This window comes from Carassius carassius, chromosome 12 (genome assembly GCF_963082965.1).
Source record: "Carassius carassius chromosome 12, fCarCar2.1, whole genome shotgun sequence".
Taxonomy (NCBI): Eukaryota; Metazoa; Chordata; class Actinopteri; order Cypriniformes; family Cyprinidae; genus Carassius; species Carassius carassius.
In genome coordinates this window covers 15,132,723-15,151,761 of record NC_081766.1, presented here as the reverse complement: position 1 = coordinate 15,151,761, position 19,039 = coordinate 15,132,723, and the positions used below count along the sequence as shown (strand labels likewise).

General features: G+C 34.7%; 1 protein-coding gene across 1 annotated transcript in view; it reads left to right on the top strand.

The window, feature by feature from the left end:
* LOC132154898 (cadherin-12-like) overlaps positions 1 to 19,039 on the top strand; it is a 66,301-nt gene that overhangs the window by 28,085 nt on the left and 19,177 nt on the right. The window contains exons 3-6 of the mRNA XM_059563622.1: positions 8,958 to 9,252; positions 12,871 to 12,990; positions 14,100 to 14,267; positions 14,756 to 14,943. Coding sequence (XP_059419605.1) covers positions 8,958 to 9,252; positions 12,871 to 12,990; positions 14,100 to 14,267; positions 14,756 to 14,943 — 771 coding nt within the window. The remainder of the gene's footprint in view (positions 1 to 8,957; positions 9,253 to 12,870; positions 12,991 to 14,099; positions 14,268 to 14,755; positions 14,944 to 19,039) is intronic.

The following is a 19,039-nucleotide window of genomic DNA, read 5'->3' as shown; positions in this document are numbered from 1 at the left end:
AATTTTAAGGCTTTAATCTGGTCACTGCACAAGTCCCCACCTAAACTCCTCATGTGCTTATAATCGCGAGAGGAGAGAGCTAGGAGAGAGCACTCTCAATGTCCATTTCAACAGAAGATAGAGGTACAGCAGCCTCTGCCCAATCCGAAGAAGTGCCTGGGCACGCTTTGGAGGTGGGCGCGAGAACCGTCCGATCTTCCAGATCTGAGCGCGATCTTAATGAGCGGGAAGCAGCTCGTTCCTCGTGAGAGCAAAGAGCCTAGCGTGGATAGGAACTGCCACTCTAGAACGGAAAGCAGCCCTTTTTTTCTTTTTTTTTAACAATAAACATGCGATTTCTATTCAGAGATCGGCCATGGAGAGCGAGGCACACATCTCTTATAGAATCAGCAAGAATAGTTAGAACTTTCTTTTTCCTTTTTTTTTTAAATTCTCAACATACTTCCTTTTAAACTAATACTTTCATCAGCGTGGCACACACACAATGCGGTCTATGAAGACAAAGAAACCTGAGAATGTTTCCGTTTCACATCAATTTATAACCTGCAGGTGCACGTTATCAGTGACGTCACCTGCCGAGGTTATTTAAGCCAATTCTTGGCGTGTTTGACACACATGCTTCACGACCGGTCCAACAAAGAATGTTCTTATTAATGCTATTGATCGCAGCATCGAGAGTAGCTTTTGATAGGGAACCTTCGTATGGTGTCATAATATGATGCCCATATATAGTTGTCAGTCGGATTTAATGGGCGGGATTTATGGTAGGCTAATTGAGAATGAGCGTGCATGCGCGTCCCATTTATGACTGATTGGAATTCACACACACACATTTCACTATCACATCTGACGTTTACGAAGTATTTGTGAATCAGGAGAAGAATTTTCGGGAAGGTCTCTTTATGCGCAAATGCACTCACATTTTTACTCGTATATTTACGAATGTTTCATGAATGAGACCCATTGTGTTTTGTCTGAGTAGGTTCTAATGCATTTTCATTAGTTCATAACACTTTAACCCTCTGGAGTCGATTAACGCATACACTAAGTAGACAGCCTAAAGGCCCCTTTTACCGCCGCGGGTACCGCCGACGGGCGTCTGTAAAGTGCATTTGCAGCTTTTGACCGCTGAGTGGCGCTTTAACCACAAGTTATCAAACAAGCGCATCACAGCACACTTTCGCAAATAGACGTCAGTTTTGCCTCGCTAATGTGTTACATTGGACGGCTTCAGTCACGGAAAATGAAAGAAAAAGACTATAGTTAAAATATTTATTATATGTAATATGTAATATTCACAGATGAAAGTTTGGTACTTATGAAGTTATGTGCATTTATTAGAACGAATTCAAGCAGGATAAATGTCAAGCCTGTGCCTGAGTCTGTGCTTATATTTTCTCTAAGCTACATGGTATTATTTTATTTTAGATATTAGATATTAGATATTAGACATATTTTAAAATATTAGACATATTTTAGATTTGATACATTTAAAAGGTGTGCAATATTATTTATATTATATGAATTATGTGTTATATTATTCAAAATAAATTGTGGTTTACTTTTCATCGGATCATTAAAAGTGGTAGCCTATTTTAAGGGGGTAGGCTACATGGATTAATATGCAATGTCAATATTTTCATATATTATGCCTATATTTTAATTTATATTTTAAAATTCCTTTAATAAAACAACATGCATTTTTGCTATTCGTTCTGTCCTTTATTTTGACAGATAACTTCTTGGGAAAAAGACATTTGTCTGTGAACTGATTAAGAAATTGTTGCATGTTTAAACGTGAAGTGCTGTATAATTTCGTTCACATTATTTATGTCTGATTAGCCTAAAACAAGAAACGAATAAATTAAACCTGCACGATTTAGCTAAATCTTTGAAACTCTAGAATGGACGGATTAATAAACCGTCCTCACGATTAAAATCAAGTTATCTCATTATAATCAACAAAATGCACACGATGTAAAAAAAGAGCTTCATTAACTGACAACATAAGTGATTTTAAAGGAAGCCTTGTTTACTTGCTTTTAGTGCTGGGCGATAGCATATGGCCTCTAAAAAAAAAAATTGATTTTAAAATCAATATTCAAATGACAAAGAAATTTTTCAAAACAAGTTTTAATATAGTTATAAACGTATAACTGAGACAAGATGATAAAAAACTGTAAAGTTATTACCTTAATGCTGGAAAGACCTTTATTTTATTTTATTATTATTTTTTATTATATATTATTTTTTATTATTATTTATTTTTTGTTAATACTAGCCCATCCGCTGTGCAAATTTTGTTTGTGAGGAAAATAACAGTACATTTTTGTCAGTTATTTTATCTAAACAGATCAAATAATTTCTTCAAGATTTCAAAATCAAATAGCTTACTGATAATGTAGCACTGTAAGATTACATTTGTTTGAATGCATTATTGCTAAAGCGATTGCGTGTGAATGTGTTTTATCTGTTTAAATCATGTTTTAACCCGAAAATAATCAGTAAAAGAAACAGATAAACTCATATAGCCTTTAACATCCCGCTCGACTATAGCAGTCATTATAACCTGATCAAGCCATAGCTAAATATGTTTAACATGAATTCCTGCTGAATTTGCGGGCTGTTGGCATGAATTGTACTCGTGATGGAGGCTCCAGTCAGAATCACACCGCTCAGCTCATCCTTTCCTCGGCGGCGTGTCTCTGTCAGACTCGCCGGGAGGGTTGAGCCACTCTGAACTACGGGAGAACTGAGTGCTGCGTCGGTGGATGTTAAAAAGAAAACCGATTTTCATTCAAACAAACCAATGTAAATTACAAATTCGAGTTAATTGATAAAATCAATTTATCACCCAGCCCTACTTGTTTTCATATTATTTAATGGAAAAAAAATGCAGCTGCATTTAAATGCAGGTGTGTAAAATATGTGCAAGATTTGCACTGCACGTGTGATGGTAGATGTGCAGCTTTTATTCTTATTTATTTTATCTTCATTACAAATCTTGTTTGGTTTCATTTTGGATAATTGCATGTAAAAAATAATTTTCGTTGTAATGCAAAATGTGAATTAATATTCATATGCAAGTATTTGTGCAAAAATTATAAATTCGCATTAATGACTGGGCGCATTAATATTCAACATTCAACAATCTGTGTATGTTGCATTTCTCTGTCGGAGAGAGCCAGCACTGTGAATTTCATCTTACAGCAGACAAGAAAACATTTGTTTATTAATAAATAATAATAAAATGTCTAATTTTTCACAATTATTAGGCTACTTCTGCATGTGCTTTGTGGCAAACTTAATGCATGTGCTTGAGCGCGGAATATATTAAGATTTGATTAAGTAAATTTAATATAAACCTCTGATTAGTTGCATATAACAAATGAACGACTAGAACTAGAAAAAACTTACGTGGGGACAGACAGACCATTTTTTTTTCTATAACCAAAAAACAGTCCTATATAAACCGGTTCAGCAACTTTGAAAGCCTCATAAGACACTGTCCATATGAAAGAGCAATTAACACTTTTATCTCGACCCCCACAAGCCACACATAACTAACCCCAAAAACCCAACCCCTCCAGCTGAACAGAATTCGGTCTGTGTTTTGGCTCTGAGGAACGGTTTGCTTACTGGGCTGAAACATGCCTGCACTCAGCAGCACTACTCTTTGTATTCATTATATTCTAGCAGCCCATATTATTATTTTCACAAGACCATAATGATATTAACAAATTATCAATTAATAATTAATCATTATTTTATGAAAATCATTGTTATTTGTGATCGTGGATGTTTGCGGAAGGCTTTAAGACCAAGCAGAGTCCTCTGTTCCCGCCTCACAGCGGCGGGACTCATGCTCAGTGATGCAGCTTCACTGTCTGCGGTTTGACTTTACTAAATCAGATTGAGGCGAATACAACTTATTGATCATGAGCCCAACATTTAGCAAGCAGGAAAACATTCATTCTACCTGAAGGAAGACATAACTTAACAGCTAATGCTGTTAAATAGAGAGAGAGAGAGAGAGAGAGAGAGAGAGAGAGAGAGAGAGAACCAGCTCATTATATTGAAATACAAATCCAAACACCAGAAATGTTATGCATTTTATGAATAATGAAATGTTATAAAAAGTATGCAATTTATTTATTCACATGCAGTATGATTGTTGGTATTTTGCAGTTAAAACCTATTTTTAAACTTGAATTTAAATACTATTAAACTAACTTTAAAATATCAAGGAGTTTATAAATTAAAAATGGTAAAATGTCACAGTGCATGTTAAATAGCCTAAATGAACTTGTGTTAATAATATAATTCGATTTTTTTATATGAAAAACTCCTGTATAAAATGGGACAGTAACCTTTATATCAAACATTTTTAAATCATCCACAGCTGAGCAACTCGAGAGGGGGATCTGCGCCTGAGCGCGTGAAGTGAATGTGATGAACAAAGTCATTTTCAGATGCAATGAAAAAAAAATAGCCTAGATTAGGCCCATGCAGGCTCTGCTCTCAAGTATATAATACTTATAATTACTGTTAACCCAGAGTAACAAATTTTAACGGATTAATCGGCTTTTTTTATTTGCTGCATGTTTTCTTTCTTTCTTTATTTTTAAACACACTAAAAAATAAATTAAGTTTGTGAGAGAAAAAAAAAAATATTAATCGTGTATAGGTTTAATTTTAATGTATTAATCACCTATTTTCGTTTGCTGCATGTTTTTTTAATATTATATAATTCATGTTTAAATTGCATTTTATTACATTTAGAAAAATGGCTGGCCTAATAATGTTATCATGTACAAACAGGATATATTTAATTCCCTTCACTTTACAACAAATCCTTTAAATTTAACAAATATATCAGAACAAAACAAGACATTACAACATTAAAAATATAGAATTCTAATGGATAAATATAATTGCAGTATATATTAATATAGGCTTAGCTATAAACAAACAAAAAAATAATAATAATTTAAAGCTAAGCATAAGGTAAGGTTGGGCTTTCTCATTCTCTCACTCGGGAGATATCCATTTCCATATTCGTGATGTTGCCCATTTGAAGCTTAAGTATTATTGGTGAGGTAAAATAGGCTTTGTTGTACACGCATGTTTCAGTATCGATGGAAAAAAATAATAATTAACAACATGTGGAGTAAGCTGAAACAGAAAATACTCAATTTTGGACAAACATAAGGCATAATTAAAAAATGCAAAATGTTAGTAGTTTGAAAAAAATCAAGAATAAAAACAGAGTTAATAATAATTATTGCTAAATGCTGGACCGTTCCCATTTCGCTATGCATATGGAACCTGAAGATTTTTTTAAACCAAGAATGAACCGAAATGAAAATGAAATGAAAACATTTAGCTTTTTTATCCGTATTTATGTATATATATATATATATATATATATATATATATATATATATATATATATATATATATATACACATACATGGGCCTTATATTTATTTACTGTTTAATAACAATAGCATGCATATGATCCTTTGTGTAAAGGTCTTCTTTTAATTTTTGATGAGTAGACTGTAGCCTAAGACTATCTTACGTTTTAAAATTAACTCACTGTAAATGTTTGAATATTTTTTAAAGACGTTACAATGTTATATCATAATGTTATTGTTGTTTTACTTCTTCCTTTTATCTCATTTTACAATTACATTAATTTCGCAATCCGTCCCTTTGCAACCCCTGGCGGTAGTTTTGCGAATGATTTTAACACGCGACTGAATTACAGTTACCGCCGCGGCACCGCTGCATCGGTAAAGCCCAATTAGGCTGTCTACCTACTGTATACGCGTTATGAGTCATTTTCTCCAGCAGCTCACACCTGCCATATCTAAAACGAGAACGCGAGATGATTCCTAGGGCACAGATGATTTGCTTCCCTGAAGGAATGAAATCTGAGCGAAATAGCGTGCGGCACCCAGGTATACGATGCGAGCGCATGCGTGGGGTGGTGCCAAGTGCTATTTGGCCAATAGGATTGGCGGAATGGTATAAGGCTTCAGACATTCGTCACAGCGAGGGGTGTTCCCATACGGTTACGTCACCGCAGCATCGAGGTGACCTATGAAAGGGAAATACTGGAATGGGGAAAGATGTAGTTATCTTGTGTCATTGTGTGCTTTGTGCTTACAATGTACATTGCACATTATAGGCTACTCTCAATTCAGTTATAACTTGTTTAAAAATGAATGGGTCAGTTTGAATAAATGTCAGTTTGACTATTCATCAGCTGCAACAATATTTGATGTTTGAGATTGTCGGGAGCTCTGTTAAACAACCGATTCTTTCTCTGTCCAAGTTAATTGTAGAAAAATACTGTATTGTATAAATTTAAGAGGTAAGTTGCAGTCTGAATTTTAAGGCTATTTGCAGTTTGTGGTCAGATAAATAATGTTTTAGCTGTACAAAAAACCCTTTAATTGAATTCTAATTTGAACATTTTGCAGAGTTTTTAAAGTTATTTTGCGTATAAATTGAAAACATTATTGCAGATACACCAACAATTAGACCCAAGCAGATTAAGAATTGTCCCCTGAAATACAAAGTCTGATTCAAACTAACCATTTTCATTTCTAACAGTCAGAGAATTTGTTTCATTTAATTTAATGCTGACACAATTGCCTGTGCTTAATTAAACATGTTTTCTTTTTGTCTTTATTTGTCCATGTGAAACAAGTTACACTTTCTTGTTTGCCCTTTGCAGTGAGGATATATTACACCACTTTCACATTTTCTTTACAGACTTGACCTTTTCAATAGAAAATAACTCTTATTGTGAGCCTTGCCTTTTTTCTTGGTATTTTACTGTCAACACTCAGCATCTTCCTTACCTCTATTTAGTGAGAACATGCAGTGCTATACATCCATTGGTGGTCACCAATGAAGGATTGTGTATTTTTTATTTTCTATTTTTTTTATTTACTGGCATCACTGGCATTCTTAAAGATTTTGTGATATAAATGACAAACTTGACACGGATTAGCTCTATCAATGCTGGATTGTAGCTCATGGATTATCTGCTATCTGACAGGATTTAGCAGTATAGAGTTCCTCCTCTGTTTGAACATTTTGCATCCTTTCACATTACATCAGTGACTCCCCCCCCCCCCCCTTTCAGACTATTAATTCCAGGACTTCAAACTTAATCCTTCCTTTCCAGTCAAACTCAGTTTTACCCCATTTGAAAAATGTGGTGTTTCCTTGGCTTCTTCTGGGTTGAAAAGATAACAGTTTTCTGCAACACTCTATAATCTTGAAGTCTTTATGTTTTGTAATATTTTATTTAGCAGTTATCCTTGCAGAAAAAGAGAGTTCCATAAAATCTTCAGTAAAGTCATTATATTTTCAGCTGAAGAATATCTGTGCTATAAATAAATCAATGTTGTTGAGCTGCTAACAGCAAATAAATAACTGAGAGTTATCCACATCAATCCTCTTTGGACATCCTCAAAATGTAGGAATAATAATGCATGATCCGAGAATGAAATACTGTAGGATTGGTTTGGATAGGCCAAATTTGATTTACTCTAAGTAAATGGATTATAATAAATTGTCATAGCCTGTTTCACACAGTAATGGTAGTAAATTGCAATAAAATTATCAGAACAACTTTACCGGTAAATTCGAAAATGCACTGTTCACACAGTCAAAGACATTCCGTCTTTTTTCCGAAAAGCACCATTCACACATCCATTCCAAAATACTGGTAAACTCTGCGACATTATTAATCTCTAAACAGCTGTGCTTGTATTTGTAAACATGGAGGGGTATATGCGGACAGTATTTCTGTAGATGATTTCATTTTTGTTACAACTTTCACATTCATGCAGCTGCTTTTGTCACAGAGACATCGTAATAGACGACTACAAACCAAAATACTGAACTATAGGAGGAATAAAATGTTGCAAATAGATTGCAAAAGTCATAATAGGCCCAAGAAATTCTTCCACTACCACTAAGTTTGTGATAGTCGTTTATTTTCACATATTTAAGGCGCAATGTTTTCAGTTCACTGATGACCTGACGTTTTGTCCTGTGAATGCCTTGCTTTTGGAGACGGTTAATTATTTTATCATACGTTACTGCATCACTAACAATTCTTCTCAGATGACTATTTATTTATTTATTTATTTATTTATTTATTTATTTATTGAACATAAACAACAACAAAAAACAATAACACCTCATTTACATATCAAATAAGATTAGAACAGCTAAACTAGATATAGCTTTGATTTAAACAATATACAAAGATCTTGCAAAATAACCAAAAACAATCATTAAGCCAGGGGAAATATATACATTACAATAAATTAAAATTAAGAAGAAAGGGAGAACGGAAAAAGAAGAAGAAAAGGAGAAAAATAAGCTAAATCCAACCCTCCTGACAGCTATCCAATAGCACATTATAAAGAAGCATAAATATGACATTTCTTTTATTTTCATAAACAGTGAGGAGTGAATGCGTCATCTGCGTCAGATTGTTATGATTGGCCCATCTTAAGTCACAGTGTTCTGAACTCGTATGTGCTCATACCAGTAATTTTCCTTCTGCGTTCACACACAGCAGAATTACAGTAATTTACTGGTAAAGTGACAACTTCTCATACAGGTAATTCCTGTAACAAATTGACATGTATTTTTGAAATATCCTGTTCACACATGATCTCTTTATAGCAATTTACCAGTACTTTTCCGGAAAAGTCTGTATTCGTGAAAGGTGCAATAATCTCATAGGATATGCTAGATTTTTGTTTTGTAAAAGATTAGGTTTTGTAACAGAAATGTCTTTTTTTGTGCTGATTTTGTATTTGCATGTATTTGCATAAGTTTACAGGTTAATGACAGTAATTAGCAGTCATTTACTCACCGACTCCCATTAAGATTTCTCACTGTAGCTTATCACATTCCAGCTTCACTCTGACCTGGATAAGGGAGATAGTATTGTGAAGTACACACTCTCAGGTGAAGGAGTTGGTTCTATTTTCACCATCGAGCCAAGCACTGGAGACATCCATGCCTTAAGGAGCCTGGACCGAGAAGAGAAGCCTCATTACACACTGAGAGCGCAGGCTGTGGACGTGCTCACGGGCAGACCCTTAGAGCCCGAGTCAGAGTTTATTATCAAAGTCCAGGACATCAATGACAATGAGCCAAGGTTCCTGGAGGGCCCATACTATGCCACCATCCCAGAGATGTCTCCCGTAGGTGAGTTCACTTCTCATTATGTCCCAGATGGTTGGGTGTTTGATACTGTGAGAAAATCCTGGCCTCAAAGCATGTTGCTTTATAGTAAGAGGAGAGCCATTCATTCTAGATATGACAATCTGAACTCTTCTGCTTGATTGTCGACAAATTTAAAGGGGTCATATGATGCTTTGTTAAAGATCATTATTTGGTGTATTTGGTGTAATATAATATGCTTACATGCAGCTTTACATGCTTTAATGTTCAAAAAACACATTATTTTTAAAATACTGTACATTATTGTAGGTCGTCAACGCCCCACCTCTCTCAAATGCGTAATTTTCTGCAAAGTCCCTCCTCCGGACAAGCGCAGTCTTCACTGTTTGGCCAGCTGACCCAGTGCATTGTGATTGGTCGAATACCACAAGCACTTGTTGAAAATGTAACACCACTTTCCATAATCACAATCTTCATTTTTAAAAATAATTGTAAAGACAATAAATAATGTCCTTAGTTTTACCATCAGTTCAAGCCCAAAAGGGGAACAGAGTTGTGTGACAGACACGGTGATAAAGCCTGTATGTGTTTGCAGTACACAAGCCATGGACTTCATTCATTCATTCATTGTAAATACTCAGACAATACCAAAACATACAGTAGCTGATTCAGAAGCGGCTGATTGTCGTAGCAAAGTCAGAATTACCTCCTCTCCTAGGTTCACGAAATCGTCGTCCATAAAATGCATTGCTGTTTTAAGTAAATTTAAAGATTCCTAAATGCATACTTTCAGAAGGCCAAATAAAGTGCTTTTGCGTTCACCTAGAGACACGCAGCATCTCCCTGCAGTAACTGAAGCCACAGCTTCTTTCTTTGCGTGAACATTTGGGCGGCATTACACAAATATTTCCACATAGTGATGTAGACATGTGGGGGCGTGTTTGAATGAGCTGTTTTAGGGGAGCGTGGTAGAGTCTTAACTTTGATAAAGAATATCTCTTTGGATTTGAGACTTTAGTCTTTACAACTTTACAGATCTTCTTTATGCACCAAGAGCTTGTAACACTCCAAAGAGAAAGGAAAAATTTAAATCACATCATATGACCGCTTTAAGGTCAGTGAAGGATGTTAAACACTAGTCTGTTTTTCTATAATTAACTGCACTGATTAAAAAAAAAAAAAAAACACTTAAACCAGCCTAATGTGGTTAGTTGGTCTCCCAGCCTGGCCAGGCTGGTTAAGATGGTCTGTTTTGATGGTTTTAGAAGGCTTTTGGGTATGTTTCAGCTGGTCAGGCTGGGGACCAGCTGTACAGTCACTCTGACAACTAATCCCAAATGCTTAATCTTACAGCAAATGCTGGGGAGCGCTGCTTTTTCCCTTAGGAAATCATTCACAACCGTTCTGACTTTTATTTCTAAACACCATTTTGAATTGATTACATTGAAGGCAATTTTTAGATTTGTATCCTAGTGCATTTGTAATATTTGAGACAGTATGAAGCCAACTCACATTTCTTCTAATACATATATTTGGAAAAAAATTGAATTGGTTAGTTCAAAAAGTATAACACTTAGGAGAACTGAACATATGTAGTCACAATAAAAATCTACTCTTTTGTACTGTATATACTGTACAGTAAGACGTCTTATTTAATTTAATGCGGATGAAAATTAGGCTTTTAGGGATAAACATATTGTCATTGCACCCACTGTATAAAGGTCCTAGATCCTCCTTGTTTTTTTCTTTTTCGGAAAGACATATTGTCAGACAGTCTGTATATTGTTAACCAACAGTATAGTCCATTAAACATGCTGTACTTCTATCCATCACAGCCACATTTTCATTTTTGTCAAAAATAAAATATGGTCCTACCCAGACTATAATTGTGACACATTTTTTTTGTGTAACAGATCATCCAAAGAGAGAGACAGAAAAAAGACATATTGTCAGACAATCTATATTTTGTTAGCCAACAGTACAGTCCATTAAACGCTCAGTACTTCTGTCCCTCACAGCCTCATTTTATTTTATTTTTTTTTTAAATGTAATATGGTGCTACCATAGCACTATTGTGACACACTTTTGAGTGTAACAGATTGTCCAAATGGGGAAAAAAAAGAAAGAAAAATGTAGGGTGGAAAAATTGTTTATTGGATTTTGAGATGTTGGTGTTGCACTCAAAAATGAATGCAAGCTTGCAATTGATAGGGGTGGTTTTTAAGCAGACTAAATGACTGGAAACTGACATACAGCATCATTCATTGGAAGAATAAGTTATTACATTTTGATCAAACAAGCTTTTATATAATAAATGTGCAAAAAGATGTTTCTCTGGTCTTCATATATTTATAAATCATAAATATTAACATCATAATAAAATACATCATAATGATATCTAATGTGGTGGAGTAAATATTTATATTAATACCTATATAAAAACCTATCATTACATACACTATATGGACACAAGTATTGGGACAACTGACCATTACACCAACAGGGACACTGTATTCTAAATACATCCCAGTGCCATTATCCCTCTTCCACCAAACGTTACAGTTGGCACAATGCAGTCAGACAGGTAACAGTCTCCCGGCATCCTCCAAATCCAGACTCGCCCTTCAGACTGTCAAATAGAGAAGCATGATTCATCACCCTATAGGACACGTTTTGACTGCTCCAGAGTCCAGTGGCGGCATGCTACACCACTCCATTCAATGCTTGCCATTGTACTTGGTGATGTGAGACATCATGGAAACCCATTCTATGAATCTGTACAGTTTGTTCTGATATTAATGCCAGTGGAAGTTAGGAATTCTTCAGCTATGGAATCAGCAGAGCGTTGGTGACTATTATGCACTATGTGCCTCAGCGCTCGGTCACTTCACTCTGTGACTTTATCTTCTTCTTTATGGTTGAGTTGCTGCTGTTCCTAAATGTTTTCATTTTCCAGTAATACCACTTGTAGTCGATTGTGGAATATCTAGCAGTGATGCAATTTCACAAACTGACTTATTGAAAAGGTAGCATCTTACCACACTTGAATTCACTGAGCTCTTAAGAAAAACCTATTTTTTTTCCCACAAAATTATTGTAAATGCTGACTTCATAGCTTGATGTTTGATTTTATGAACCTGTGGCAATGGGTCTGATTTAAACAACTGGATTTAATCATATACTGTATATTTGTATACTTGTTTTTTTACTGGTTTTAATACACACTGTTCTGAAGCAGCTTTACAAAGAATAGTGCTTTACAACCTCCAGTGAGCAAGCAATAGGCGATACTAACAAGCCAGATATTTTTGAGATGTTTAAGCTGAAGAGGAAGAAAACCTTGGAGGAACCAAGACTCATCAAGGAGCCCTTTCTCCTCTGGCTGATACATGATTAAACAAATTGAAACAAACATAAACCATACACTGTTGCATAATGTATGCTTGTTTACAATTGCAGTGCAATCATAAGTACAATTGCATTTGCATATATTTTTTAGTATTAAATTATTTATATATAAGTTTATAAATATATAATTTTCTGAGGATTATAAATATTGTCTGTATTCCTCATTATTATTGTATATGCCAATTCTAGTGTCATTTGATTGCCTTTTATGTTCTTTTTCATGTTTGTGATCAGGCTCATATGTGACACAAATAACTGCCACTGATGCTGATGACCCTACTTATGGAAACAGTGCACGGATTGTATACAGCATACTTCATGGGCAGCCGTACTTCTCTGTTGACCCCAAGACAGGTGAGGGATTAAACAGATGGTCTTCTGCATTCTGTAGAATTCAGCACACCCCTCTGCCCAAAGCCTTTCTACTGCTTTGCCTGTGGCATTTTATTCGCCTCACGTCATTCCATCATCTCCTGATCAAAAAGTAGCTCCTCTGAGAGAGGAACTATTAGGATTGATTAGTCTTTAGAAGAATGCCAGGGATTTGCCTTTTAATGATATAGCTCACAAAAGCACTGCCGCACAGATTAATTATGACCTGTTCAATTCTTCATATTGCTGAAGGTCTTTTATGTCCATCAGATCAACCTATCCTCCAACCAATACGCTCGTATAGGTCGTTTGTCCAAATACCTGAAATACGACCCATCAGAGCGTATCCTACAATTGCGCCCCTATTGGCAAAAGGTCGTTTTCATATTAATGTTTTGTACTCTTTTATTTGCACTCTGGTTTGTGTTTCGTGTAGCTCAGTTGGTAGATTATTGCGTTATACCTTGATATGTAATCATGCTGTCATGGGTTCGATCCCAGGGAACGGATGTGCACGAAAATGTATAAATCAATAAATCATAATTTAGCATGATTTCTGTGAGGGTTAGGTTTAGGGGTGGGGTTAGGTGTGGTCATTCGAACGAATAAGCAACCTAGTAAAATATGTAGGAAATACTGTGAGATCGGTGTAAAAAGCCCACACATTGCATTTAAATAAACGTGCGTTTTGATTGGTAATGACGTGATACGTCATTTCATGACGACAGACGCAACACGATACTTTTATAATTTTTACGCCCGCTAGATGGCGCTTAACTTTAAAACGTAAATATGGGTCGTAATAAGGTGCTTGTACAAACGACCTATGTGATCGTTTTTTATTGGAGGACAGGCTCCATCAGATGAGGGTCTAACTATAAGATTCATCTTGCTGTCCTCGCTGTAAAAACTGAACTGTAGAACTGAAGGCAACAGTTTGCATTATTTTCATTGAGTTTGTTAAGTCGCTTAATTGTTTTAAGTAAATTTCACTACTCTTGGAAATTAGCATAAAAACAGGCAACCATATATATATATATATAATGTATATGTTCTCACATGATCTCCATTTTTCTGTCTCTCTGCGTTAGGAATCATAAGAGTTGCCTTACCCAACATGGATAGGGAGGTCAAAGAAATGTACCAGGTGGTCATACAGGCTAAGGACATGGGTGGCCAGCTCGGGGGCTTAGCTGGGCTCACAACCATCAATATCACTCTCCGTGATGTCAACGACAACCCACCACGGTTTTCTAAAAGTATGCTCAAAAGCAGCTGTTTATAGACATGCAAGATTCATTATAGAGTGCATTAAATGCAATTCTATATCAGTGGCAGTTTATCTTAATGTGACTTTAGTCTGGTTTCATATTTACTATGCTCTTTAGAAACCTTAAACATGAGTCCATTATTTGAATTGTTTAATTCACTTAATGGCTGGCATTATTAACAAAGAGGGGCTATCTTCAAAACAGGGACTGAACAGTATGCATGACCCGAGAAGAACCTCAGATTTACAATTGGCAATGATTAAGTCACCAAGGGCTCTTGCCAATCACAAACAACTGAATAGTGTTGAATTTGCAAATGTTATTAGCATTCTAGAACTTCCCTTCAGAGCAGCTGAAGTGATTAGTGGATGATTTTTGATAACTACCTCTCAGTGTAATTTCTAAATGTAGAGTCTTATGTCCATTCCTGAGGGGGGAGTTTGATCACTCATAAAGGTGTTTGTGAATCTCGACAGGCATCTTTCACCTACGCGTTCTTGAATCTTCACCCGTGGGCTCGTCTTTGGGGAGGGTCAAAGCTCATGATCTGGACTCTGGGAAGAATGGTGAAGTGGAATATAGCATCGCTCCTGGTGACAGAGGCTCCATGTTTGATATTTACAGCAATAAGAACACTCATGAGGGAACAGTCATACTGAAAAAGGTACAATATGGCTTCTTATAGTCATTGTTTGTCTCAGAAAGTAAAAAAAAAAAAAAATATATATATATATATATATATGATATATATATATATATCTACAGTATATATATATATATATATATATATATATATATATATATATATATATATATATATATATATATATATATATAACTTTGTTTTTATTTTTGAAATAATGTTCAGAAATTTAGCGTCAGTAAGATTCCTTATAGTTGAAAAAAGTCATTTATGCTTACCAAGACATACCAAGTTATTTGATGAAAAATACAGTAAAAACTGTAGTGATTGCAAAGCTTCAGCAGCCAAGTCTTCAGTGTCACATGATGCTGCTTGAATCAATCTACTATGCTTATTTATTGCTCATGAGATAATTATTAATATTATCAATGATGATAATCATTGCTGTTTCTTTTTGAAAAACATGATCTATTATTTTATTTATTTATTTATTTTTCAGGATTCTTTGATGAATAGAAAGATAAAAAATCAGCCTTTATTATAAATAACAATCTTTTGTAACATTGTCTTTTCTATTTTAAATTTTTATCAATTTAATAATGTGCCCTCGCTAAATAAAATTATTAATTTCCTTTATAAAATCTTATTATACCCAAACTTTGGAATAGTAGTGTACATGTATTTATTATTTACATTTTATAGTATAATGATGTGACAATTAGAGATTCGACTACACAGAAATTGAAATCTACATGCTTATACACACTATATTCATAGTCAAGCAATGCTGATGTTGTTAACATTAATAATTTAAGAATAAAGTATAATAATAATGCTAATTTGCAGGGTTTGATGTAATATGAGCTAATCGATAATTAGATTATATAACCATTAGTAGCGCGATTTATTGTAATTCTTTTTTCCTCAGTTGGTCAGAACAAAGTGTGGCAGACTTGTTACTTACTTGTTCAGATGACAATATATGGAGAAAATTCTTATTTGGGTCATATATTCCAAGACGTAGGCTAGAATCTGTGATTACAGTGAATACAGATTAATCCGCGCTGGATCACAACCCACGTATGGAATATAATTCCGCTAGGAACTGCAATTTCAGGTTTTCAAACATAGATGGCAACAAAGAGGCAAAACTTATGGACTGCAGCTTTAAATACAGTATATACGAACATGAATGAGAGGAGAAGACTATCACACTGCATTTTTCTCTATAATTTAAAAAGTCAAAATTTGTTTGTTAATAAAGTAATTTTAAAAAAAAACATGTCGCCATGACATAATAATTGTATCCCTTTTTTAATTTCTTTCATAGGCAAAAATCTGTTAATATAGTGAAGTTCCATATGTAGCTTATGCATTATTGTACATGAAACAGGAGCTGCTTTACCGCACAGTAAGTGAATTCTTTGACAGTATTTGGATGTTTATTTAAGGCAATATTTATATGCTGGCTAAGGCTGGATGACATCAGATGCAAATAACAATGCCATTTGCATCTCTTTTTCAAACACACGTGAATTCAAGGATAACAACAATAACCCCTCGTGCTCTTTCATTAAGGGGCTGGTGTGTGTTTGCCCCGAGGTGAGTCATATCTTATTACTGGATGGCCATAGCATCCCCAATGAATAATGCATAAAGCCATAAAATCGCGAATGCTTAACCCACTCTATGCAATGCCTGCTCTTGGATTTATCAATTCATTATGAGCTTTGTCCTAAGAACATTGTTTTCCCATTCCTGTTTTGCCAACATGCAAAAAAGGAAATGAATTGTGGGTGCTGACCTCTCCGAGAAAAAGCCCAATATTTTTATATTTAGTGGACATGAATAAATGAGTGCACCCATGGCAATCAGAGCATCTATCTCTTGATGTGATGTGACAAGTAGAAATCCCCTCAGATACCCTGTTACATGGCCAATCAAAGACTTGCTGGCTGTGCTATAAGTGCTTAGCTGAAACAAATGCCTTTGTAAAGGCGTGCGGATGAGGCTGGTGTGCTCTTATCCTTCAAGGAGTAGAGAGGTTACACTTTCATTACGCAAAACTAGTGTAGTCTTTGGACACATAATGACAGTCCACTGCTGCTATTCATCTCTATCTAGACCAAGATGAAGAGATGCCTATGAAGAAATGGAAAGCAATGGTGGCTATGCTTTGTAGTAGACAAATATAGTAAACTTTGGTTTCATTCCTTTTTTTTGTTATTTAAAAAGTACTAGCACTATAAATAGAATGTTAGATAAACTATTATGTAACATAGGTCACAGTTAAGTTTGGAGACTGGTGGTCACTATTAACTTACTATTTACTATTGCCTCAATAAACTCCTAATCTGCTGCATATTAATAGTTAGTAAGGTAGTAAGCATTAAGGGATGTAAAATATGGTCAAGAATAAGGCATTAATATGTGCTTTATAAACAAAAATAAACCACCTGTATTGTAGTAATATGCATGTGAATTAGCAACGCACTAGGAATACACCACTATTTTTGAAAATAGTGTTAAACTGTTGAGTTTTACCGTTTTCTAATCCATTCAGCCGTTTTCCGGGGTCTGGTGGTAGCACTTTTAGCTTAGTTTAGCATAGATCATTGAATCTGAATAGACCGTTAGCATCTCACTCAAAAATTACCAAAGAGTTTCAATATTTTTCCCATTTAAAGCTTGACTCTTCTGTAGTTACAGTACATCATGGGTACATTGTCCCCAGCTAGGTCACTTCCAACGGCAGCCTATTTTCAGGTGCTGTGTAATATCATTGCACATGCTGCTCCCATAGTACGGCAGCAAAGTTCCTTGATTATTATGCTGTAATGAGAGTATAGTTCCTAGCTATATCGGCCTGAAAAATCACAACTTTTCATTTCTTGGCGGTCTTAGTACACAATGTAACTACAGAAGAGTCAAGTTTTAAATAGGAAAAAAATCTAAACTTTTTGGTCATTTCTGAATGAGATGCTAATGATTTAATCAGATTCAATGATCTATGCTAAGCTCCAGCTAAAAGTTCTACCGCCAAATCATCTAAATGGAGTTGAAAACAGCAAAATTCAACTGTTTAACTCAAAGGGAGTTGGAAATTGAGCCTATTTTTAAAGATAGTGGCGTGTTACTTTAATAGTGAGAATTTGACCTTAAAATACAGTGTTAACTGTGTTTTCTCTTAGTCTTGCCGATGGATCAAAAACTTCCAGAGGAGGATATGATTGCAATGACTGCAAAAATATATAAAAAAAAAAAGAAAAAAAAGAGGAAAACATCAACAAAATTCAGTAAAATTGAATGCAGTTTAAGGAACTAAAAATGAAAACAGGACCAAAACATTAGTATGGAGGATTAAAATGATTAACATAATGTCAGCATATGCTATATATGTACGTATACTAATAAGCAACTAGTTATTAGTGAGAATTGGACTCTAAACAACAGTGTTACCAAAATAGGCTTAAATTTATCTTTTTAATGTAAAAAAGCGAAGTTAAGTTTGTCAGTATTGTATATATTTTTATTATAAGGTTTAATTAATGTTAATATTAGACATTTACATCTACTTATGTGTTTGTGTATTCATATTTCTGTGAATATTTTTTTTTTATTGAATGTTACAAATAATTTATAAATAATTGTCATATTTGGTATTGGTCATTCTGGTCTTATAGTACTTAGCAAAAAATGGCATTATTCATAATATTTAGTAAGAAATGCTATTAAATACTGTTTTGTTTTCACATTAATTTGCTGATTCTGTGTGAAAATATATTATTTACAACTTCAAATGTTTATGTTTGACTAATCATAATTAATGACATTAATCTGTGCAATTGATTATGTATTTATTTAATTCATCAACAGCTCTCTTTTTCTGTGATCACCTCACAACTCATAATTTATAAAATCATCAACAGTAGATTTGTCCTTCATTCCCTCTTTTATTTTCCACTTTTTTATTCCCCAAGCTGAGGACACAGAACAAAGTGACAAAGTGCCATATCTGGTGACCCAAAAAATATCTGGAAATGGGTATGTGGGATCCTCACCATGGAGCATGGAGGAGGGTCAATGACAATGCCCCCTCTCCCCTCTGTCCTCAATA